Raw genomic sequence first — 14,154 nt, forward strand, 5'->3', positions numbered from 1 at the left:
GACGGCGCGCGTGTGGACGGCGTGCTGCCGGACTGCTTGGAGGGGGACAGGGTGCATCCCACGGCGCGCGTGCGCATCGGCCGCGTCGTCGACCCGGACGCGTGGAAGGAGAGCCTGTGCGAGGCCGCGTGGACTGCGGCGAGGCTTGTCTGGCTCGTCGTGGTCAGGATGCCCGTGTTTGTGCTGCTGAGCCCCTTCGTCTCGGGGTCCGCCGCCTGGGACGTGTGCTTCGTTTCCGGCTGGCTTGGAGACTTGATTTGAGCGTGTGAAGAAAACAAGAGGCCGTGGGCTAGGCGTTGACGAGACTAAACGAGAGGACCCAGGATGAACAGCCTGATGAGAAGCGCAGAATAAACAAGTTTCTCGGACACAAGGGGGCTGGAATGGTTGGTTGATGGGAAGCTCAACAGAATCGAGAAACCGCACAGAACGATGGCACGAAGACGAGCGTGTGAAATTCAGTAGTAGAAGTGGTGGTAGTACACGTAGAGTGCGAGCATCGGATCCGCAGACTCCGCCTGGAACCTACAATCTGCTCTTCGTCGCGTCGAGATACGTGCTCCCTAACTTCAACATGTCCACAGCCTCAGCTACCATCTCGTCAACAATCTCTCCCGCCGGCTGTATCCTCGTGATCAAACCAGCAACCTGGCCCATGAGATGCGGCGGATCAATGTCGTTCCCCTCCTCGAGGTCGTACTCGATGGGCACCGTCCCACTGTCGCACAACTCCTTGACCCTTTCGGGTTGCGCGTGCCACCCGCGAATGTAGTCATTCGTCTTCATCCTCAGCGGCCGCCCAGACAATACAAGTGTCCTCTCTGTGCCATCGAACCCACACGACACAACCTCGCGCTTGTGCTCCTCGCTGCACCCCGCCTCGACAGAAGCGACGAAGCGTGTGCCAACCCATACGCCAGCGGCGCCCTGCATGAGAGAACTCGCGAGGGAGCGCCCGCCGTAGATGCCGCCCGCGGCAACAACGAGCGCCGGTAGCCCGCCGAGCAACTTGGGACGGTACTTGCGCGCCACGTCGACGACGGCAGGGATGAGCACCGAGTTGGCAACATCACCCGTGTGGCCGCCGCCCTCGCCACCCTGCGCGCAGATGAGGTCGACGCCGAGGTCGAGCGCCTTGACGGCATGCTTCGGGTGCCCGACCATGTTCATGATCAGGATACCGGCATCGTGCAGCCGGTCGATAACGTGCTTGGGCGGCACGCCGACAGCACTGACAAAGAGCTTGGCGCCGGACTCGATGGTGATGTCGATGAGCTCGTCGAGCTTACCGCCGGTGTAGTCGTGATTCGTCTTGCGAGCGTTGCCGCCAATCTGAGGTAGAGCGAGGTCGACACCGAAGGGGAGGGAGGGGTCAGTGAGATGAGCCTTGAGTTCGGCCACAATCTCGCGAAGCTGGTCGGGTGTGTACATGAAGCCGCCGATGACACCGAGGCCGCCGGCATTGGACACGGCAGCGGCAAGGCGGCCGCCTGACGTGCGAGCCATGCCGGCGAGAAGTATGGGGTGCGAGACGCCCAGGAGGGTCGTCAAGGGTGTTGTGATGGGTGCCATGGTGATAATACCTCGATGCGGTGAGAGGCAGTGTACAAGTCGTGACGGCGTGTCGATGATGAGGTCAGGTTTGGCGGACCAAACAATGTATGCAAGTCGCGGGGAAGAGCCGTCTGAAGAGTAGAAGCCAGCATGCACATATGTATGTGGTTGAACTCTAGTGGCGATCTGGGGTCGAGCTTTACAGGGGGCACATCTCCAACAGCTGATGATGCGGGGGAGTCCTCTGGGGGCGCGCGACCTCGGCATTTCCGTGTGCGGACACCAGCTCGCCGTCTTGGCCACCCAAGCTCCCTAGTTTCCCCAGGTTGAACCCTAGATCGGTGCTCGCCGTCGGAGTCGGCGTCATAGCTTGCAGACGCTCCGTCGGCACGCTCCCGAGCGAACGGCGAGATGGTGAGATGGCGCGTTGGCCAGTGGTGTTTTCTTGTTGATGGTCATTTATCCGCGAACCATCTCTGTTCTTGCCATCATGCTGTGAGATGTGGAGATTCGTCAAGAAAACGCGTTTTATCGCCAAAATAAAGTTTGGTAGATCAAAATCGTTGGCCCGATTGCCCTACAATGTATTAATTCGAACAAGCCGTGGTATCGTAACTGACGTGACGCTCTTGGTTCATGGCTTCGTCTCTCGTCCTTCGTTTACGATGGCGTGCTGTGCATCGCCAGATCTCCTAGATGAATTGACTATCCCTCGACGGACCTTCATCACCTGAACCGCGGCAGCCGAGCAGGAACAAATTCTTCGCCTCCCAGCTGGCCTCCGTCTGTGATGGTCAGGAAGCCTCCAGGTAGCCGACCGCCCGACAACGAACCGTCGTCGTCTCCCGAGAAAGTTGGCTGTTCGCCACCCTTGGACGCTGTCGGCTCTGGTACATCCGCTTCGTCGCTCGCTGTAGGCTTGTCCTCTTTGACGGCCGCATTTGCTTCGCTCACGCCCCGCAGACCCTTCTCTATTGCAAGCGCAAGGGCTCTCCTGCGCTTCGCCTCCACCTCGGCATCCTCCTCCTCGCGCATCTGATCCTCTTCTCGTTGTAAATCCTCCATCGACTGCACGCGGTTTAACTCCGAGGTCACTGGTGTACTCCCCGAGCTGTGTCGCGGTCCAGGCGTACTTGCTCGCGTGCGAATCGAGTCAATGGTTGCGCGAGACACGGTTCGTGACATGCCGCTGACGGGCCTCTTGCCTTTGCTGCTCCGTCTCGTCTTGCCGCTACTGCGATCATCGCCTGTATTGACGCGGGATAGGACCATTGAAAACTCGTCGTCCAACGGCACAGCGTCCTCCTCGCCTTCGCCATCGCTCGGGAACAGGTCTCCCCTTGAACGGTACGAGTCTGATGTGTCGCCCGACCCCGTCGTTCCGCTGCGTTTCCTACCGGCAGCGACAGTCCGTTCAGGCTGATATGCCTGCCCGTCATATTCTGACCCTTCACTGCCCTCGTCCAGCAATGGCTCAGCCTCGCCCATGCCCAACACTTCGTGCTGCCCGGGATGATCTTGCAGATCCGCCGCGCTGGGCTTGTATCGTAACGTCTTGCCCATCTTCCACGGCAGCTTGCTCAGGAAGCCTATCGGCTGTGTGCTCGGTATAATGGTCGGATCCAGCTCGCCGCTCGCCTTGCGCCGCCCAGCACCACGTGTGCCGTAGCTCATGCCCCTCTTCCGCTTCGGCTGCTCCTGCTGCACCCCTTCGCCGTCGGCACCGCCGTGCCGTCCTCTGGGCCCCTGTGCCCGCCAGCAGCCGATCCCAGTCGGCGATGCTCCAGCCTCCGTCACCGGCGCCAGCGCCTCCCAGCGCGGTAGAGTCATCGCCACTGTTGCCCAGCAGCCCGTCGTCGGCGTACCAGTCGTCGTAAAAGTCAAAACTGTATTCGGCGGCGCGGCGGTCAGCCTCGCGACGACGGCGAGCGCGCTCCTCAAGGTCACCGAAGCAAGGGGCGGCGCAGGCGTCGATGGCGTTGCCGAGGGAGGCGAGGCACGGGTTGAGGTAGTGGTGCTGGAAGGACCAGATGCCAGCAGCTGCGTTCTCGGTGACCTCGCCTGTCGTGTGGGAGATTTGGTTCCAGCGCTGGCGCAATCGGGGGGTCTTCGAGAAAGTCCATTGTGGCGGTCACCCGCGGGGAGGATGATTGTTATGTGTAGAGGGGATGGTAGATCGAGAGCGTGTGAAGGGAGGGTGGCAGTTGAATGACGTCGCTAGCTCCCTTCAGGTAACCTATTCGCATCGGGCAGCCGTCGCAGTCCCAAGCCGAGTTGCTCAAAAATCGTGACGAGGCGAGGAGGGTGCGAGGCCGTGGCCTATGCCGGCTCAATGGCCATGCGCGGAGTGTGATACGGGATCGGATGGACGAGACATTGGCTTGGGGAGGAATTGGAGAGTTGATGCTAACGGGAGCCTGGTCTTGTCGTGTATGCGTCTGAGACGGAACCTGAGAAGATGATTCCAGGCAAGGTCAAGCGGCAAGCCAAGGTAAGAGCACTCGGCGGGTGGTTGGCGTTTAGGCGGGCGGGGCCTTCCCCCCCCAACATTCCCCAGCCGCCTGCCGCCCGTTCCACCATCAAAGTGGAAAGAGCTCTCGACCCTGCAGCTGCCGTCCATAGTACAGATGCAGAGATGCTCTTCCCCCACCTCTCGATCCAACGTCGCAGCGCCATTCGTTGGTTGGAACACTGCGATTCTCAGTCACTTTGACGCTATCCGAGTCACCACCATGATCCGTGCTTGACTCTACAAACCTAGAGTGTCGAACTTAATTCTACTTGTTCGTCGTGCTGCCGTCAGCGCTGACTGCAGATTCCTCACGATCACGCATCAGAAGCAATACTGTAGACATTCCCGCTAGCACTACACTATCGCTGTTCAGAGCAGAGAGATCTTAAACAACACAGGGACAGCCCGGTATCCAGGCCGCACTTTTCCTCGCCCGAGATCACGCCTCAGCCTGCGCGGCGCGTGTGCCACGAGAAGCGAAAGCGGCAGTAAGACCTAGCCCGAGATGACAAGCCGGCCTGACCACGACCGGGGCCGCCGAAAATGGCTGCAGCAAAAAGGTGTGCTACAGCGCCCATCGCGTGAACCGCGTGAGGCGGGATAGCAGCCGTGTTCGCCGCCTCTCCGGAGAGTCGTGGTCCTCAAGCGTGCCTGTGACGCCGAAGCCGACGCCGTTGAACTGATAGGAGCCTGGCATCGTTCTGCTTGTGCTTGGGTGCTGGGTACTATTGGCCACCTCGCGATCCCCGACCGCCATTTCTGGCATCGAGTGAGACCGGCTGCTCGCGTCAAGGCCCACAACGGCCCGACGTATCGTCCCGTGGCACATCCAACTTACTCTCGCAAGTGTCGACAAGCTCGGCGGGCGATACTGGTGCCGTCTGGATGCTAGCCCCTGAAGCGCGGCGTGCAGACTCCTCCTAGTGTCCGTTTGTCGCGGCTTGAGGGGCCGATACGGGCGGGCGTTCAGGGCCATAGGGCCGTGGTGGCATATCATCGGCGGCCTGCGGCTCTTCCTCCGTGTCGTCGTCGAATTCTTCGCTTTGCTCGTCGTCGTCGCCCTCGTCAGAGTAGTCGCTTCCGTCCCCATCCACGTGCCCGTTGCTATCCGAGTAGCAGCTCTCCAGCGTGGCCGCCATGCCCGGAGGCACTTTGCGGCCTTGCTGCTGCATCTGCTCAATGATGCTGATAAGTTTGCCCGTCTTCTTGGTTGCTTCGGCCGTCTTGGTCCGCATGGCCTCGCGCTCCTCCGCCATGGAGATGATGTTGGCATTCGTCGCCTCGTGTTTGCGCTTCATCGTCTCGTTCTCCTTCTCCAGCCGCTTCGTCTTCTTGGACATCTCCTCCATTTCCTTCCGAAACGTGAGAAATAGATCGTTACTGTTATTGAGTGTGTCCTCAACCTTGGCCGATTAGCCTGGGGGGATCTGGGCCGAGGGACTCGCAAACCCTCCACACATACCTGCTTAAACTTGTCCACGTAGACGTTGAGTTGATTCCTCAGTTCCGTCTCCGTCTTGGTGAAGGTCCGGACCTGCTCCTGGAGTTGGCGCGCCTTGGCAGCTTCGGCCTCCGCGTTTTTCTTCTCGCGCTCGTACCGTGCCATGTGGTATTGCACCTCAAGCTCTTTGGTGCGCATCTGCGAGTGGAAATGCAGCTCCCGGAGCTCGTACTGCTCAATAAAGGACTTGAAACGGTTCCTGAACAGCGTCTCGACGCCTATCTCTACAACCTGCTTGCGGGGATGGTCCTTTTCTTCCTGTATGCCCTCGAGTTTGGATAGTAATATCGAATACTTTTCATCGTAGGATGCGCTATTGTGCTTGAGGTTGTCCTGGAAGGTTTTGTTGTCGTTCTGCGTTTGTTAGTCCCTGCGTAGTTCGTGACCATCATCCTGAATCCCTGCAGGCTGCGCACCTTGTACTTGTTGTTGTCCTTCTGCAGCTCACGACACAACTTCTCCAGCTTGTCCTTGAGGCCAACCGTCTTGCTGAGCTCGGTGCGGTTCGCATCCTTCTCCTTTTGAAGGGCGTCGCCCCGTTTCTTGTTCTTCTGATTCTCCCGCTCCATGCGTCGCATATCGGCCAGGAGTTCGCTGGATTTGCGCGTGAGGTGCTCAATTTTGGCCATGTCGGTCATCTTAGATACCTGCTGCATCATCTCCCGGCTTGCCTTCTTGACCTCGCGCTCTATGACGGCACCGTCAGCCACATGAGTCCGCCCCGGCGTCCGACAGCGCCCACCAGCCAAGATGCCGGCTGCGTTCCCAAAAAAAAAAAAAGAGGACACGGGATGCAACTCACCAATCTCGGCCTCCTGATCCTTTTCACCAGCAGCATCCTGCTCCAGCTGCGCAATGCGATGCTTGAGCAGCTTCGACGCGTTCATGTCTACGGGTTTCTTGGCCTTTGTCTTCCTCGCGTAGCCGGCGACACCTGGCGGGATAGCTCCGTCTTGCCCGTTTGGCAAAGTCGTATCAGGCGAGCTAGCTGGCATCGCTGAGGGGGCGAGAGCGTGTGTGTGTGATCGAGCGACGGACGTCGTGGTCACGAGGGCGGGTCCTGCATGCGTCCAGCGACGAGGGTGGGGAGGCTGAATTGTCAGCAGTGCAGACGTCGTGCGGATCTGGCCGTTCGGTTTCGTTCGCAAGAGCGAGTGGAATTGCGAACGATGGTCGGGGAGAGTCCCAGCGGTGGGTTTTTTTGAGGCTGTCGTCGTCCGGATAGGCCTGAGTCAGGCTGGGGGTGCGTTGTCGACTAGGGGAAGGGCATTCGCATTAGAAATGGAATGCAATGCAAAAGCAACGCCCACACGGGAGTGGATGTATGCTGCTTCGGGAGGGGGGGATGGGTTATTACGTTGGGCTCTGTTCCAAGGTGTCCTTATTGATTCCTTCAAGAATTATGTTCCGGTCTAGGGGTCCCGCATGTCTTTGGTCCCGTCCTGTCGCGATCTGGGTGAGGGCCAACACGAAGGAAGAGGAGATTGACGATGAATGGCTGCGGATGGTGAGGACTCGATCCAGAAATTATCGGCTTAAGCAATGATGACCCGGTGGGCTGGGGATTACGGAGGTCGTAGCACGTCTTGTCCTTGGGTCATTGAATCCGAACGAGGCCTCACATTGGCTCCTCGAGCATGGGTCGGGCCAGGCAGATGGGGGAGAGACCCGATAATGCGTTGGCCAGGGACTAGTAGCCCGATAGAAGAACAAGTGGCTTGTGCATTGCATCAAAGCATCCTCGCCCTGGCCTCCCGATGACGAATGAATGCACGGCATTATGTGATGGAGTGGACCCTTTCCGTCCAACTGCCAGAGAAAATTTGGGAATTGCCTCCTACGAGGCTCCACTGTGGCTCAGGACCTGTCGGTTGCCATCGAAGAAACCGCCCGAAGGTCCGAAGTCTGGATGATTCATCCTCGCCCTGTACACTAGAACCCCTGTCACACCATATCGTTCTGTCTGGAGAACCATGCTGCTACTGCGTGTTTGAGATCTCTCCATCCTTCCCACATACGCACCATCACCATGCTGCGCAACACGGCCAAGAACGCGGCTAGCGTTGCTAGCACAGCTCGCGCAGCTGTCACCGAGCTCGCACAGTATCCCAAGGCCGGCGAGAAGCTTCACGGCTTCACCTTGCTGCGGTCCAAGCATGTGCCTGAGCTGAAGCTGACGGCCCTACACCTGCAGCACGACAAGACTGGCGCCGATTACCTCCACATCGCCCGAGACGACAGCAATAATGTCTTCTCCATCGGCTTTAAGACGAACCCGCCGGACGACACTGGTGTGCCTCACATCCTCGAGCACACAACGCTCTGTGGTAGCCAGAAGTACGTTTTTCGAGAGCTTTAGAGAATCCTCCGAGTCTCCCAAGCTGACACTGACTAGATACCCCATCCGCGATCCGTTTTTCAAGATGCTTCCGCGAACTCTTTCCAACTTCATGAACGCCTTTACCGCATCCGATCATACATTCTACCCGTACTCGACGACAAACGCGCAAGACTTCAAGAACCTCATGTCTGTCTACATGGACGCCACGCTCCACCCGCTTCTGAAAAAGACCGACTTTACCCAGGAAGGCTGGAGAATAGGGCCCGAGAATCCGCAGGCGATGCAAACTGCTGAGGCCACGGCCGAGGACAGCAAGCTCGTCTTCAAGGGCGTTGTCTACAACGAGATGAAGGGTCAGATGTCCGATGCCGGGTATCTGTTCTACATCCGTTTCCAGGACAGGATATTCCCCGACATTAACAACTCCGGTGGCGACCCGCAGAAGATCACCGACCTGACGTACGAGCAGCTATCGTCATACCATGCGCAGCACTACCATCCCAGCAACGCCAAGCTCTTCACCTACGGCGACATGCCTCTGGCTGACCATTTGCAGAGGTTGACGCGCGCTTGAAGGTGTTCGACCGGATCGCCGAGGACACCCTTGTTCACAGCCCTATCGATCTCAGCAACGGGCCGCAGGAGCACATTGTCGAGGGACCCCTGGATCCCCTGGTTGCCGCGGACAAGCAGTTCAAGACGTCCGTCTCCTGGGTAATGGGAGAGACCTCGGACGTCATTGAGACGTTCTCGCTGTCGCTTCTCTCAACCTTGCTCATGGACGGCTACGGTTCTCCTCTCTACAAGGGCTTGATCGAATCGGGTCTCGGAACCGACTTTAGCCCCAACGCTGGCTACGATGGTTCTGGCAAGCTGGGCATATACTCTGTTGGTTTGACAGGCGTTCAGGAGGCCGACGTCCCCAAGTTGAAGGCTGAGATTCAGCGTATCCTCAAGGAGGCCCGCCAGAACGGGTTCGACCGCACCAAAATTGACGGCTCTCTGCACCAGCTCGAGTTGGCACTGAAGCACAAGACTGCCAACTTTGGCATGTCTCTGCTCCACAGGCTTAAGCCCAAGTGGTTCACCGGAGTCGATCCCTTCGATTCGCTCGCCTGGAGTGATACCATCTCAGCATTCGAGGCCCGACTGGCTGAAGGCGACTACCTTGAGAGGCTGATCGACAAGTATTTGTTGAATGACAACACCTTGACATTCACCATGAAACCTTCAGCTACTTTCAGCGAAGACCTCGCTGCCGAGGAGAAGACGAGGCTGGCCTCAAAAATTGAGGAAGCGACGAAGAAGGCAGGAGGCGAGTCCGAAGCCCGTAAGCAGTTCGAAGAGCGCGAGCTGGAGCTGCTTGTCGAGCAGGGCAAGTCGAATACTGAGGACCTCTCCTGCCTGCCCACTGTCCACGTCAAGGACATCCCTAGGAGCAAGGAGCCGGTCGTGGTGCGCGATGACAGCACCAATGGCGTCAAGACGCAGTGGCACGAGGCCCCGACCAACGGCCTCACCTACTTCCGCGCCGTCAACACGATCGAAAACCTCCCCGACGAGCTGAGAGAGCTGATTCCTCTGTTCACGGACAGCATCATGCGTTTGGGCACCAAGGACACGTCTATGGAGCAGCTGGAAGACCTGATGAAGCTCAAGACTGGCGGCATGTCGGTCGGCTACCACTCCACCCCTTCGCCTACCGACTTCCAGCACGCTACCGAGGGCTTCATCTTCGCAGGCATGGCACTGGACCGAAATGTCCCTGCCATGTTCGATCTTCTGCGTAAGCTGATCCAGGAAACCGACTTTGACAGCCCCGAGGCCGGCCAGAGGATCAGGCAACTCCTACAAGCTTCGGCAGACGGTGTCGTGAATGACATCGCCTCGTCCGGTCACCAATTCGCGCGTGGGGTTGCCGAATCCGGTCTGACGCGTAACGCTTGGCTCCGGCAGCAGATTGGCGGCCTCTCCCAGGTGAAGCTTGTTACTTCGCTGGCCAACCGGCCCGAGTCGGATGGGCTGGTTGATGTGATCGACAAGCTCAAGAAGATCCAGCAGCTCGCTCTAGCCGGCGGAAACATGCGCACCGCTCTGACCTGCGGCTCTGAGAGCGTGGGAGCCAACACGTCGGCCCTGGGCAAGTTCTTGTCGTCCGTGCCCCAGAGCACCGTGTCCCTGCCGGCAACGCAGCCAACAAGCTTTGCCCGGGATGCCAAATCGTTCTACCCCCTGCCTTACCAGGTGTACTATGGCTCGCTCGCCCTGCCCACCACCTCGTACACGTCGGCCGAGGGTGCGCCGCTGCAGGTGCTGGCACAGCTGCTTACCCACAAGCACCTCCATCACGAGATTCGCGAAAAGGGCGGCGCGTACGGCGGTGGAGCGTACTCGCGCGCCCTCGATGGCCTCTTCGGCTTTTACTCATACCGCGACCCCAACCCGCAAAACACGCTCTCCATTATGCGTGGCGCCGGGCAGTGGGCGGTCGACAAGTCGTGGGCCGACAGGGATCTCGAGGAGGCCAAACTGTCCATCTTCCAGAGCGTGGACGCGCCCCGCTCGGTCAACGAGGAGGGCATGGGCCGTTTCCTGTCTGGCATCACCGACGAGATGAAGCAAATGCGCCGCGAGCAGCTGCTCGACGTGACGAAGGAGCAGGTGCGCGCCGTGGCGCAGAAGTACCTCGTCGACGGCCTCAAGAAGGAGGAGGAGCGGGTGGCTTTCCTCGGCGAGAAGAGAGCTTGGGTTGACGGATCCTGGAAGGTCCAAGAGATGGACATTCAGGGGGCCGAGGAGCTCGACTAAAGAAAAGACGACGACTGGCGGCTTTCAGCCAGAGGGGGCCATTCGAGTCCCTCTGACGGCTTTGTACCATCTTGTACTCATTTACTGTACCATCATCATGGCCCCAAGAATAATACCCCTTCTCCGAGTGCTGGGACTCTTGGAGGCTCTCTCATCTGCTCTGTCCGTGAAATGACCAAACCTACGCGTTTCTATACGATACGTCTTCCTGCCCATTCTTCTCCATGGCAAAGAGACCACAGCAAAACGCAATAGCAACCCGCAAGGACGCCAGGGGGTAAGCGGCCTCTCCTGGCTCGCAAGTGCTGGGAGGTGCCACCGCAACCGGCGCGCTCGCCTTTTCAGACCTGAGGTCCGCAGTCTTGGACCATCAGACTAAGTGGCAGAGTACACAATTTGCGCCCCCAAGACACAAGTGAATCCTTTTCCGACGGGACAACGCGATGAATCCAGGAAGTGAGGCACGCACGCAAGAACACGTAGGCACCCCGGATTGCACGGTGAGACGGCAGTAAGACTGCGTTGACGAATGTCCCCACTAGGTACCGTAGATGGCTCCGTGAAAATCGAAAAACAAGAGTACCCAAATATGAAAAACGGACTGGCCGAACGGGACCAAGAAAGTAGAGGAAAACGAATGTGCCCCGCATACGTCACGACCCCGCCCCGCCAATTCGTAATTCATGGAAGCGGTGCGCAAGTGCAATGCAGCCTTTTGCACACGGGCGGATCCCCATTTTCTGCGCTCGTTTGCGGAGCATCCCGGGCCCAGCTGTCATGGAGAATTCTCGATGAGGGCCACGGTGCCCGATGGCCGGGGGACCGAGGAGGGTGCGAGCCTGAGAGTGTGTGGCCTCGAGCTGTGTGTGCGATGGGCAGCGCTCCCGCCCCCCTCCCTTCCTTCCCCCCCCCCCCCTTGGCAGTGCTCTGCATGTGCGAGAACCGGGAAAGACAGCCGGTCGGAGAGACCCACGACGGGCACGACCATGGAGGAGGCGGGGAGGGAGGAAGCCTCGAGCAGGCAGGACAGCAGGCAGGACAGCGCAGAGACAGGTCTGAGCAGCTCCCCAAAGGAGGGTGGACAGGCTGTTCCGGGGAGACGTCCGGATGGGTGGTTTGTCCTGTCTGACGGAGATGAGGGAATTTCTCTTCACGGTATTACATGGTGTTGAGGCGCAGAGAGACTGGCGGTCTGTCGACGAGGTTCGAGCTTCTGGAGCTCTTGCAGGTCGAGCGAAAGCTTCCCTGGTCAGATGCGGCAGGGCGGCCTCCTGGGCGGTTCCATCGTACTGTTTTGTCTATTGGTTGTGACCCGCTCGAGTTGCGGTCTGGAGGAGAGGAAGAGGGAGGGTGGCATTTCGGATGCACATGATAGGAGGCGCTGCTGCAGAGGCTGTCTCGCCGTATCCCGTCTGGGAGGGAGATCGAGGGCATCCTTGGCGGCTCCGCGAGCGGTCGATCACGATGTACAAAGCCCTCGACCTTGTGTCTCCTTGCCAGGTACCGTTTCGCGATGTATGGCCAGACGACATGTACCTACCTGTACTCGCCAGTGGAGCAACGATATGGCAACGGTCGAGAACCGTCTGGGTCCTGGTGGGCTGTAAGAGGGTTGGCACGCATCATGAAAAACAGATAATTGGGTACCGGCACACGACCGATCGACCCGAAGGGGCCTAGCAGGCGGGTAATGCTCCGTCATTGGAGGGGCTGAGACGTGGTACCTTGGGCGGACGCGAACTCTTTCCTGGCAGGCGCAACAGATACCAGGGGGAAGGGGCAGACGGGCTTGGGCAGGCACACCCCAGCGCCAGGCCTTGAAGAGTTTTAGCCCTGCCTGGCGTTACCACGACCGGCCGCGCTGACCTAAGAATTGCCTGATACCGAATAAAAACCTCCCGCCTCCTGCCACCCCACCACAACCTTGACCCAGCTGGCTCTTGTCCTCGACCAAAACACCTCGTTTTTGAGCTCAATACGCTTCCAACACCATCTCGCCTCATCAATCGCACCGCAGCTGTCTCAGCTTTCGAGGTGCTTCCCGCAAACAAAACCTTTTGGGTAAGTCCGAACGTTCTGCGTAACACACGAGGCGTGAATAGTCGGCACACGACGGCACGCCTGGCTGGAAAGGCTCGGCACGAAAGGACAGGTCTATTGGGTCACACAGCGAGCGGATGACTCTGAGAATCCCACCTTCGCCTCCCGGAAAGCCTCCCACAGTCTGCCTGTCACGTAGTGCCAGAGTCTTCCCCATGCGCGCCAGAGTCATCACCGGAGACCCTTTCTCTCTTCCACGACGGGCCACGCCACTTGAAGAGTACCGAGACTGACAAAAGTTTGGGTGTCCAGATCTTCGACAGTACGGAGATTTCTCCCCTTCCAGCCCCGACTCGCCTTTGGTCGTCTCAAAGGCAACAGGTGCACCACGGCTCCCGCGGCCGTCAGCTTCGTCAGTGATCAAGATTTCAGCGTTCGGAAGTCTTTCCACATCACCAACAACATCCCCCCTCCCGCCCCTGCGCACGCCTAAGCAAAAACTCGAATTCTTCCTGTTCGACGTTCTGTTTCAACAGACGCCTCCCGTCGACTCTACACCCGATCAGCTGCCGCATAGGACGCACTCGGAGCCTCTTCCTCTCGTCGAGGGAGAGTCGAGGAGAACTCGCCAGATCGCTGAGGGATCTGCCTGCTACCGCTTCCGGCCACCCTAGGACCCGCTTGACCGTCAGGCTTCAACACCACCAGACAAGTTAACCGCTCGTCCTTGACCCAACCAGTCAACTTCACGGATATGGTTATGGCAACTGTCGCTCTTGAGCAATATGCCCTTCCTACCATCAATTATGATCGTAGCTACCACACAATCCTGAAGGCGAAGCAGCAATACGCTGATCACGCCCCCGCCAACAATGCCGTGATCACGCCCAAGCAGCTCATCGGCGAGGCTCTCCGCCGCCGTGTCGAGAGCATCGACACGGAGTCCTGCGGAGCCGGCGAAGAGGACACCTTCTTCGTTGCCGACCTCGGCGAGGTTTACCGCCAGCACATGCGCTGGAAGCTCAACTTGCCTCGCGTCAAGCCCTTCTATGCCGTCAAGTGCAACCCCGACCCCCGCGTCATCGAGCTCCTGGCTGCCCTCGGCACCGGCTTTGACTGCGCCTCCAAGTGGGAGATCGACCAGATCCTGAACATGGGCCTCGCCCCCGAGCGCATCATTTACGCCCAGCCCTGCAAGACCAACTCGTACCTCCGCTACGTCAAGACTCAGGGTGTCAAGCAGATGACCTTTGACAATGCCGATGAGCTCTACAAGATTGCAAAGCTCTACCCTGGCGCCGAGCTCTTCCTCCGCATCATGACCGACGATGAGTCCAGCCTGTGCCGCTTCAGCATGAAGTTCGGTGCTTCCAAGGAGATCGCAGGAGAGCTCCTCGC

At 58.9% G+C, this 14,154-nt stretch overlaps 6 protein-coding genes across 6 annotated transcripts; 3 read left to right on the forward strand and 3 right to left on the reverse strand.

Annotated features, from left to right (window-relative positions):
- Positions 1–525: 525 nt before the first annotated feature.
- VDBG_04035 (2-nitropropane dioxygenase) lies at positions 526–1,572 on the reverse strand (the record flags this gene model as incomplete). The annotated part of the gene is made up of 1 exon (XM_003006036.1): positions 526–1,572. The coding sequence occupies one exon, from the start codon at positions 1,570–1,572 to the stop codon at positions 526–528; it is 1,047 nt and encodes a 348-aa protein (XP_003006082.1).
- Positions 1,573–2,280: 708 nt separating this feature from the next.
- On the reverse strand, positions 2,281–3,677 carry VDBG_04036 (conserved hypothetical protein; the record flags this gene model as incomplete). Its single annotated transcript, XM_003006037.1, has 2 exons — positions 2,281–3,440; positions 3,611–3,677. 2 exons carry the CDS (start codon positions 3,675–3,677, stop codon positions 2,281–2,283), a joined length of 1,227 nt encoding a protein of 408 aa, XP_003006083.1.
- Positions 3,678–4,986: 1,309 nt separating this feature from the next.
- On the reverse strand, positions 4,987–6,562 carry VDBG_04037 (conserved hypothetical protein; the record flags this gene model as incomplete). The annotated part of the gene is made up of 4 exons (XM_003006038.1): positions 4,987–5,418; positions 5,529–5,921; positions 5,984–6,255; positions 6,370–6,562. 4 exons carry the CDS (start codon positions 6,560–6,562, stop codon positions 4,987–4,989), a joined length of 1,290 nt encoding a protein of 429 aa, XP_003006084.1.
- A 934-nt stretch (positions 6,563–7,496) lies between these two features.
- VDBG_04038 (mitochondrial presequence protease) lies at positions 7,497–10,716 on the forward strand (the record flags this gene model as incomplete). The annotated part of the gene is made up of 3 exons (XM_003006039.1): positions 7,497–7,904; positions 7,963–8,466; positions 8,523–10,716. 3 exons carry the CDS (start codon positions 7,597–7,599, stop codon positions 10,714–10,716), a joined length of 3,006 nt encoding a protein of 1,001 aa, XP_003006085.1.
- A 2,051-nt stretch (positions 10,717–12,767) lies between these two features.
- On the forward strand, positions 12,768–13,430 carry VDBG_04039 (predicted protein; the record flags this gene model as incomplete). The annotated part of the gene is made up of 2 exons (XM_003006040.1): positions 12,768–12,777; positions 13,069–13,430. Coding segments are annotated over 2 exons (372 nt in total), but the record flags the coding sequence as incomplete, so codon positions are not given.
- An 80-nt stretch (positions 13,431–13,510) lies between these two features.
- On the forward strand, positions 13,511–14,078 carry VDBG_04040 (ornithine decarboxylase; the record flags this gene model as incomplete). The annotated part of the gene is made up of 2 exons (XM_003006041.1): positions 13,511–13,962; positions 14,033–14,078. The coding sequence occupies 2 exons, from the start codon at positions 13,511–13,513 to the stop codon at positions 14,076–14,078; spliced, it is 498 nt and encodes a 165-aa protein (XP_003006087.1).
- Positions 14,079–14,154: the final 76 nt, after the last annotated feature.

This window comes from Verticillium alfalfae, genomic scaffold (genome assembly GCF_000150825.1).
Source record: "Verticillium alfalfae VaMs.102 supercont1.4 genomic scaffold, whole genome shotgun sequence".
NCBI classification, from domain to species: Eukaryota; Fungi; Ascomycota; class Sordariomycetes; order Glomerellales; family Plectosphaerellaceae; genus Verticillium; species Verticillium alfalfae.